We start from the raw sequence: 8711 nt of genomic DNA, 5'->3' as shown, positions 1-8711 counted from the left end.
TTTGAGACTGACCAGTTTTCAGAGATAACAGATTTGTGGTGGCAGTGGGCAACTTTTAATGGCTTCTGTTTTTTAAGTACTAGCTAGTTGCCTAACAGACTGTAGGATCTTTACATGTTTTGTGTTGCTGTCCAGCAGATATATCAAACCATAATGATAATTGTTTTACAGAAATTATTAGTATTTCTGGGTCAGGTTTTGAAATGGATCTCAATTAGACTCCAACTTAACCCAACTCATGAATGGTCAATGATTATTTTACTTCAGTATACATACAGAAAGAGGCTGCATCCTGGAACCATTTCAGAAGGTAACTTTGTAACCACTCATGTAATAACTACATGACTTTGGAAGGATTTATAATTACAAATCTGTAACTAATAATTTTAGAGATGCAGGTTTTAATGTTTATGAAGGAGCTTTATTGTTGTCTGCATGGCTATCACAGTATACTGAGATCCTTTCCCAAGAACTAGTGACAGAATTACCCTTCACTTATTCTACAGTTTCCTTAAATATATTACCTAACATGCTACTTAGAATCTTCAAATCACTTTAAAGAATTTACTTCCAAAAAGAAAAGTTTAAGTGCTCTAGCTATCCATTAGCAAAGGAAAAGGAATGAAAGCTAGAAAACTATGGTGGTTACCACAGCAGCACTGGTGAAAAAGAAAAGTTCTTTTTCATGCTAACTTCTTATTTTAAAAGAGAGGTACATTTGGTCTTCAAGTTGCATAATAAATCTTCACTGACCCTTATGAGTATGTGGGATTATACTATGTGCCTCTGTGAATTCATTTCCGTCTGCACTAGTGAATTTATGAAGCCAGATTTTTTTTCCCCCTTCTTAATATGAAAACCTCTTAAACATGGCAGTGGGGTAGACTGTTCTCTTCTAGGGGATAGTAGAGTTAATTTTTCCCCTTTTGACTCCTGTTGCTGTAGTGGGACTATTTCTTTCTTATTAATGTTAAAACTAAATCTTCACTTAAGGCCGGGTAAAGGAAGCAGGGGTTAGAGGAACGGACTATAAGGTGGATAGAAAACTGGCTGGATCATCGGGCTCGGAGGGTGTTAATGGCTCGATGTCTAGTTGGCAGTTTGTATCAAGTGAAGTGCTCCAGGGGTTGGTCCTGGGGCTGGTTTCATTTGCTATCTTCATCGGTGACTTGGAAGATGGGAAGGGGTTTACCCTCAACAGGTTTGAAGATGACACCAAACTGGCGGGAATAGTAGATATGCTGGAAGGTAGGTCTAGGATTCAGAGAGACCTCAACAAACTGGAAGACTGGCCCAAAACAAATCTCGTGAGGTTCAGTTAGAAGTGCAAAGTCCTGCGCTTGAAGTGGAACAGTTCCATGCACCATCGGTACAGGCTGGGGACTGTTTGGCTAAGCAGCAGCTCTAGAAAAGGATCTGGGGGGTTACATTGGACAGTAACTGAATGAGCCAACAGTGTTCTCTTGTGAAGAAGGGTAACAGCACACTGGGCTGCATTAGTAGAAGTGTTGCCAGCAGATTGAGGTAAGTGATTCTTCCCCTCTATTCTGCATTGGTGAGGCCACATCTAGAGTACAGCATTCAGCTTTGGGCCTCCTGCTATAGAAAGGCTGTGGACAATTTGGAGAGAGTCCAGTGGAGGACACCAAAAATGGTGAGGGGGTTGGGGGATGCGATTTATGAGGTGAAGCTGAGGGAACTGAGTTTATTTAGTCTGGAGATGAGAAGACTGGGCGCAGATTTAATAGCAGCCTTCAAGTGCCTGAAGAAGTTCAAAAGAGGATGGAGCTGGACTGTTCTCAGTGGTGGCAGACAACGGAACAAGAAGCAATGCGCTCAAATTGCAGCAGGAGAAGTTTAAATTAGATATTAAGAACTTTCTCACCAGGAGGGTAGTAAAGCATGAGAACAGGCTACCCAGAGAGGTTGTGGTATCTCCATCCTCAGAGGTTTTTAAGACATGGGTAGAAAAAGCCTTTGTTGGGATGATCTAGTTGGGGGATGGTCCTGCTTTGAGCAGGGGGCTGGACTAGATGTGACCTCCTGAGGTCCCTTCCAACTCTAATCTTCTATGATTCCATGAAAGGGAGAGTTAACTGGGCATGTCCCTGCCCAAGAGATTCTTTTATCAGTAACTTAGTTGAATTTGTTCCAAAGTGTCTGCAAACAATTTAAAGATATCAATTTGAAAGTACAGCCCTCATTATGCTGCTTGAAACTAGGTGCAAGCTAGGCCTTGGATTATAATGTGGCTTTACCCATTAACATTAAAAACCTGAGTGAAGAAAACAGCTACTCAACCAATCCCTGATAAAGATGCCAGCTCTAAAAGGGCTGCCTTTGACAGTTGCATATTCTGTGTAGCTGGGGTAAGAGGGGTAAAATATGGCAGCTACTCATAATGATGTTGGACACTTACAGAAGAGGCTCACATGGCTGAGGTGATTCTACAACCAACAAATGCCTACGGTAGTGTCTTCGTATTCCAAAGTAGTGACAGAATCTTCATCTTGTGGAACTGCTGTGGGATGGGTAAGTGACTTAAATGGAAGAAATTTCTATTTGGTGCAACTTGCAATTATTACAGGGGACTGTAGTGTTTGAACCTGCTCAAATATTAAATTAATGTGTAACTTAACTAAGAGCAACAGCAGTGAGTTCCACACATTAGCATGTCTGTTAGACTATACACCTTCTTTTAAATAGATCTAACAGGCTACAACTGGAAGCTGTGTTTTTTTTCTAATTCTTGCATAAGCCATAACTTTTAATGCATTTCAATAGACTCTAGCTCCTCTTTCCATAATACCATAGATATCGTATTCTTAACAGGAGTGAAAACTTTTTTGCTATTATGTAAACCAAAGTCACACAAAGCTACCCAGTAACATGGTGTTAGTCTCACCATAGTTGCAATTCAAAGGAATCCTGAAGATTTAATTAATGAACATGTATAAAGACTATATGGCAAACTGCAGGGGTTTGGGTTTGTACATGAATGGGTTATTAAAATGGTTTTTACTGTTTTGTAATTGAATCACTCTTTGAATCTAGATGCATCATCATTACATTAAGAATCTCTAAAAGAGGTATGAGCTAACCAATTAGTAATTTATAAGATCTATAGATGAAATGGACTATGAAAATGTAGCTACAAAAACTGTCACGTGAGAGAAGTGACAGGAAACAACAGCTGCATTATTTCCTCTCTTATAAAATGTATATGTTTCCATTAACTTTCACAGATTTGAGTGTTATGAGAAACCAGCTTTGATCACCGGCTGAAGCTGGCTTTTGTCTGAAGTTTCTTGTGTACCAGCACTTGAAGGCTTATATGATGATAGGAAGACCCTTTTTTAAAATTTTTTTGTAGGGAGCAGGCAGACAAGTTAGAAAGTAAACTTGAACTGTATCACAGCAGTTGTAAAAATGAATTAAAATTCTAAGATGTGAAAGTAGGTCATAATCAGGTTCCACGTAGTGCCATTAAGCTTCACAGCATGTTACCTATTTCTCTGTGCTATTATCAGTAGATCTTGCCAGCTTACAGTAATACAAAGAAATCCCCCTTTAATCCACTTGCTTCTGTAGTCATGGCCTTGATCTTTTTATAGAAGTGTGAATCCACCATGTTTGGCCGGGCACTTATATGAAGGTGCTGATAGACCTACAGTCATAACCAGTAATTATCCTGAGGATGGGAAAAGGTACATGTGTTATGGGACAGAAGTGAGGAGTACTAATGCAGGTAATGTCTATTACAATATGGAATGAAAGGTGTAGCAGTAAAAGCTTCAACTCTGTTGCCTTTAATTGGAACACAAGGTTTAACCATTTCAAGCTTCCACAGCCAATAAAATGCCACAACTCTCTTCCAAGAACAGTCCCTGAACTGAGGAGGAACAAAAACCAGATTTCTTTTGTGCAGGTTATACCTCAACAGCACATAGGGAAAACAAACAGGTATTTTAGAAAGGTTCAATAGCAATGCCACACCATCTTAGGTGCATACTCTGATATGCATCTCATGGGAGTGTACATCAAAGCGCACAGACAAGAATAAAGACATGTATGTCTTTCTTTAAAACTAATTCTGTCTAGTCAATTGGTGGATACTGCAACCCTGACATGGTACTTCTGAAGTGGCTGTTTCTTCGCATTTACTGTCTGCATAAGAATGGAGTAGTTTGCTATCATGTCAATTCTAGAATAGACAACTGCTCCAGGCTCTACAGTGAAAGAAAGAGTTTGAAAGTGTACTTTACCAAATCTTCATTTTTGTTTTTATTTGTATGTCATAGAAAGATATAAAGATTTTCAAGAAAATGCCTTGAAGTTCAAAGGATCAAAAATCTTGCAAAAATATATTTAAATTACAGTAGATTAAGATTCATTTGAATTTTCATTTATAAATATGTACATATACAAACACCCCATATAAATTTAAATTTTATCACATAAACATTAACAGTACCTTTAACATTTCATTCCAACACTGTCAAAAGCCAGAAACATTTTTGTATAAAAAAAGATTTAGAAAAAAAGAGACCTCCTTTTCTACTTGAGCATTACCAGACCTTGATGTGCAAAAAATATACCCATGCCCTCAAATATGGAAATTGCACCAGCTTGTACAGATGCGAGTTGCATTATTCATTAACCACTGCATGTTCCAACAATGCATCCATCTTTTCTGCAGAGATCAGTCATTGTCTGAGTCTGCTGGAGGTAAGAAAACTAGTGCATCGTTGAAGTCGTGCCCATATGCTCGCAGCCTGTAGACACCGTACATCATTACGTGCATATGGTTTGGAGCCAGTCCATTGAAAGTGATGGCCATGTCGGAACAGCACCCTTCTACTACCTGTTGTGGGTGGTTAGACATTGCCTCTTTGATAAGTGAACCAACTGATTTGGTGTTAAAGACATCTTTTCCTTCAGAATCTTCTGCGTTTTCAGCAAATGCTCCAGTGTACTTCAGACAGACTGCCAGTTGTTTGTCCTCGGAGAGTTTCCAAATCATACCTCCCTGCTCTGGGCACTTATCTGGGTCTTCAAAAACTTTGGAGAGTCTTCTTAGTGACTCAATACTTAAAACAATCCCTCCCTCACCGTCGACATACTCGAGGTCACCTGACTTTACAGTATGACCTATATAAAAAGGCTGTGATGAGTCTTTCTTCAGCAAGAAATATTTAAGATTTTCTATGATGGCAAACGTAGTTGGACGTGCCAGAAAGAACCAGTTGTACTCATCTTTATAGTGGTCGTAGGCTAATTTATAAGCTTTCCTCATCATTGCCCACATGTCGTCTGTGTTAAGAGTGATAGAATCAAACACCTTCACGTTTTCAGAGCTGTAAAATTCTGCCTTGTCGCAGTGTTTGCTCCAGGTTTCTTTCACTGCAGCCCAGTGTCCAAGATCCTTAGGTTTCACAAGGATAATACAATAAACACGGATGCTTTGACTGAGCTCCACACGCTCCACTTCGGACAGATTGGACACATCTTCCTGGTTCGGAGCTTGGATGTGATGGTGCTCGTGATGATGTACTTTAGTCCAATAACCTGTCTTTATGTGTCCCAGGAACGTGACCAACACGCAGAAGATCCCTCCCAACAGCACGCCTTTCACGAAAGAAGTGCTTTCGGAAATCATTGTTCCTGCAAAGGAAAAACACCTTCGGATATTACACCAGAACTTCTACTACGGTTGATTCTCCGCAGCATTTCGAACTGTTAACCTGGCAGCGTGGACTCAATTGCTTTCAAGCTGCCCCGCACGGGCAGAAAAGCAGGGGATTAAGCTACCGCTTGCGCGGGAGGTCTGGACACAAATACCTGGCGAAAGAGTTTAAGCTTAACGTTGCTCTGAACCTGGTGCTGCAGCCGCGCATTCATCAAACTCATCTGTGTCCTTGGGCCCTTGAGAAGTGGAGCTGCCGCTGCGGGCAACAGGGCGAGGAAGAGTCACTGGAGGAACAAGTCAATGTGGATTCAACGAAGAATCTACTGAAAGGCCAGGAGAAGGTTTCCTTCCTCGGCACCGGGGCAGCCGCCCCTTGCCTCCATCCCTGCCAAGGGCCCAGGCTCCCGAGCCGGCGGCTGGTGTCCGTGCAGAGCGCCGCGGCGAGGCAAGGACCAGGTCTCTGCTAGCGAGGGTCTGCCCTGGGCAGGAGCCTGTTTGCTTTTCACCAAGCCTGCGCTGGTGGCGGGGGCCGGGCAGCGCTGCTGGGCCCACGGGGGCAGCGGTACCGGTGACACGGGGTAAGGGGGCCACGCGCATGCACCCCAGCTCTGGAGCAGCCCGTACACCTCCCCCCACACCTCCCCCTTCCCGGCATGCCCGGGGCGGCGGCTGCCTGCCCCTCCCCCTCCCATGGCGCCGCCCACTCACCGGGACCGCCAGACGCACGGGACGAAGTAGGACACCCCACAACCCGCACAGGAAGGCAGCTCTACTTCCACTTCCGGCCACGTGGCGGAAGTGCTGCGGAGCGTCCCTTCTAGCCAAATTCCGGCTTCCACTCGCTGGTCGTGGCGGCCGGGGGGCGGGGCTCGCGTCGGAACCGTTGCACAGCCCCTCCCCCTCCACCCGTCGCGCGCTCAACGGCCCGGGCGCACACCTGTGGCGCACCCTGTGCATAGCAGGGACACGCGTGTGGCGCACGCCATGCACGCATATCGTGTACCCCATGTGTGGCAGGAACACGCGTGTGGCGCACCCTGTGCATGGCAGGGACACGCGTGTGGCGCACGCCATGCACGCATATGGTGTACCCCATGTGTGGCAGGAACACGCGTGTGGCGCACCCTGTGCATGGCAGGGACACGCGTGCTGTGTAAGTCTAGGCCCAGTAAGTAACTTATTGGCCTCCCTCAGGCGGGGAGGCTGCAGGAAAGGTGACAACTGAGTACTTGGGACAAATTATAATGAAAACAGGGCCAGGAGCAGAGGCCAAAGGTTCATAACAAGAGTGCCAAAGGGGGGTGGCAGGAGGGGCGGCACTGAGCAGGGCACACTGGTTCTCAAACGCGTCCAAAGAGCCAGCGTGCGCTGCCCCGTGATACTCTGCTCGAGACGGGAACGAAGGAGGGCAAGGGAAGCGGCCCCGCTGCCTCGGGTGCGACAGCGTCAGAAAGCTGGTGGAAGTCAGTAGCTGGTAGGAGGTACAGGTGTGACAGTCTTCAGAAAGAGACAGAAATGGATCTTGTCCCGGAGCTGATTGGAAAGGCAGACTTGGACGTCTGAGCGAGGAAACTGCCGGCTGCTACCACGGCAGGGAAGCAGGGCTTGGTACGTGTTCCCTGTTTGTATCAGAGATCCCAATTTGTGTAATCAATTTCTTCCCCTAAAAGAAACAGGCAACAAGAAGTCCCCAGGGTCACTTAAGTGCTTGGGCGAAGGCGGCTCGGCAGTAGCAGCATTCTGCTGAAGCCAGTTCTGTGGGCATCACACCTGCGCGCGGCTGCTCCTCATCGTAGACCCGAGGGGCAGGACCTGAATCGACTGGGGCTGATGAGGGTACGGTACTTTATAAAGCAACCTGGTCGTTGCTTAACTGGGATCATTGCGCTCTTAAAATAGGAGGAGAAATGTTTCGAAGTAATAGTAATGGCTAGATTAACCCCTTCACAAGGTAATCAATCCAACTGCAATAATCGTTCTTAGAGACAGCACTAGGCAAGAGTGCTTGCTTCTCTGCACAAACAGAAGTGTAATTTTTCATACCTGGAGAAAGTAAAGAGAAGACTATAGGAAAAACCTTTGATAGTTGCAGCGAGTTTGTAAATTGTGACCAGAGTTTGCTTATTTGCAGATAGCCAAACCCCCTCCCTGTTCTTTTCTGTGAAGCGGCAGTCGCAGAGGCTTTTCCTGTGCTGTGAGTTGGAAAAGTTATGACAAATTGCAGGGAAAGGCAGAGGAGCTGCTATAAGAAGAGAAAAACTGCCATCTTGTGGTGAGGAGCCGCTCTTACTTTTACTCGGCACAATTTACTGACCAGGGAGGAAATAAACGTCGATCACTTGGGCAGAATCAGCGGCTATCCTGCTTAGAAACCCTGTGACCAGTATCCAATAAGAACTGCATGCTGGTGGGTTATTGTGCACCCTGTTTATTTTATTCTGCTTTTTGCAGGTGTTTATATGACTTGTTGGGCGTGTGGTCTAATTTCTCAGCACTGCCCTCTGCTCTAAGACAGTGAAAGGGGACAGAGACAGAGGACGAATTGCCAGCTTTAAAGCAGGTCCAGGATTAAGCCTGCCAGAATGAGCACTGTCTGACTGCCTGCCCTCCGTGCGTAATCCCCACTGCATGTAGCTGAGTCAGCACGAGGCGCTGTGCATCGAATTGCCAGGGGGCAGTTCATCCGCTGGCTTTTTGCACCAGAACAGGCCACAACCAAAAAAAATGGAGTTAATCTTTGAAGCATAAAATAAAAACTCATTTATTAGACTGGCTGGTCTACTGAGGGCTTTCTCTTGAATTGAAGTGACTGATCCTCCTGGAGTTTCTGGAGCAGCCCGGAACTTTAAAAGCTACCTTGAAACAGGACTTTTGTTCCCAAATCACGCTGCCTGTCAAAGTGGGGGTAGGGGGGTGTCACTGATGAAGGTGGTGCCCCTGCTGATGCTGCTACACACCGCTCTAGTCTTCCCCACCTCAGAACAAGTCGTTCACAGAATCCAGAGAGCCAGGTGTGTTTCTT

General features: G+C 45.2%; 1 protein-coding gene and 1 long non-coding RNA gene across 3 annotated transcripts; one reads left to right on the top strand and one right to left on the bottom strand.

Moving 5' to 3' along the window:
- Positions 1–4257: 4257 nt before the first annotated feature.
- Positions 4258–6487, bottom strand: C1GALT1C1 (C1GALT1 specific chaperone 1). 2 transcript variants are annotated; one of them, XM_059732837.1, is made up of 3 exons: positions 6398–6456; positions 5842–5973; positions 4258–5664 (listed from the first exon to the last, which is right to left on the bottom strand). In XM_059732837.1, the coding sequence occupies exon 3, from the start codon at positions 5657–5659 to the stop codon at positions 4703–4705; it is 957 nt and encodes a 318-aa protein (XP_059588820.1). In that variant the 5' UTR covers positions 5660–5664; positions 5842–5973; positions 6398–6456; the 3' UTR covers positions 4258–4702. The 2 variants fall into 2 exon arrangements, with proteins under 2 accessions (XP_059588820.1, XP_006260083.2); XM_006260021.4 differs by lacking the exon at positions 5842–5973 and having other exon boundaries at positions 6398–6487.
- Positions 6488–6513: 26 nt separating this feature from the next.
- LOC132252173 (uncharacterized) lies at positions 6514–8458 on the top strand. The gene is made up of 2 exons (XR_009464009.1): positions 6514–7961; positions 8141–8458. It is a non-coding gene; the product is annotated as an uncharacterized LOC132252173 (long non-coding RNA).
- The last annotated feature ends 253 nt before the right edge of the window (positions 8459–8711 follow it).

The sequence above is a fragment of the Alligator mississippiensis genome, chromosome 8, assembly GCF_030867095.1.
Source record: "Alligator mississippiensis isolate rAllMis1 chromosome 8, rAllMis1, whole genome shotgun sequence".
Classification (NCBI taxonomy): Eukaryota; Metazoa; Chordata; order Crocodylia; family Alligatoridae; genus Alligator; species Alligator mississippiensis.
Note: the sequence above shows the minus strand (reverse complement) of the source record. Positions and strands in the feature narration are given on the sequence as shown.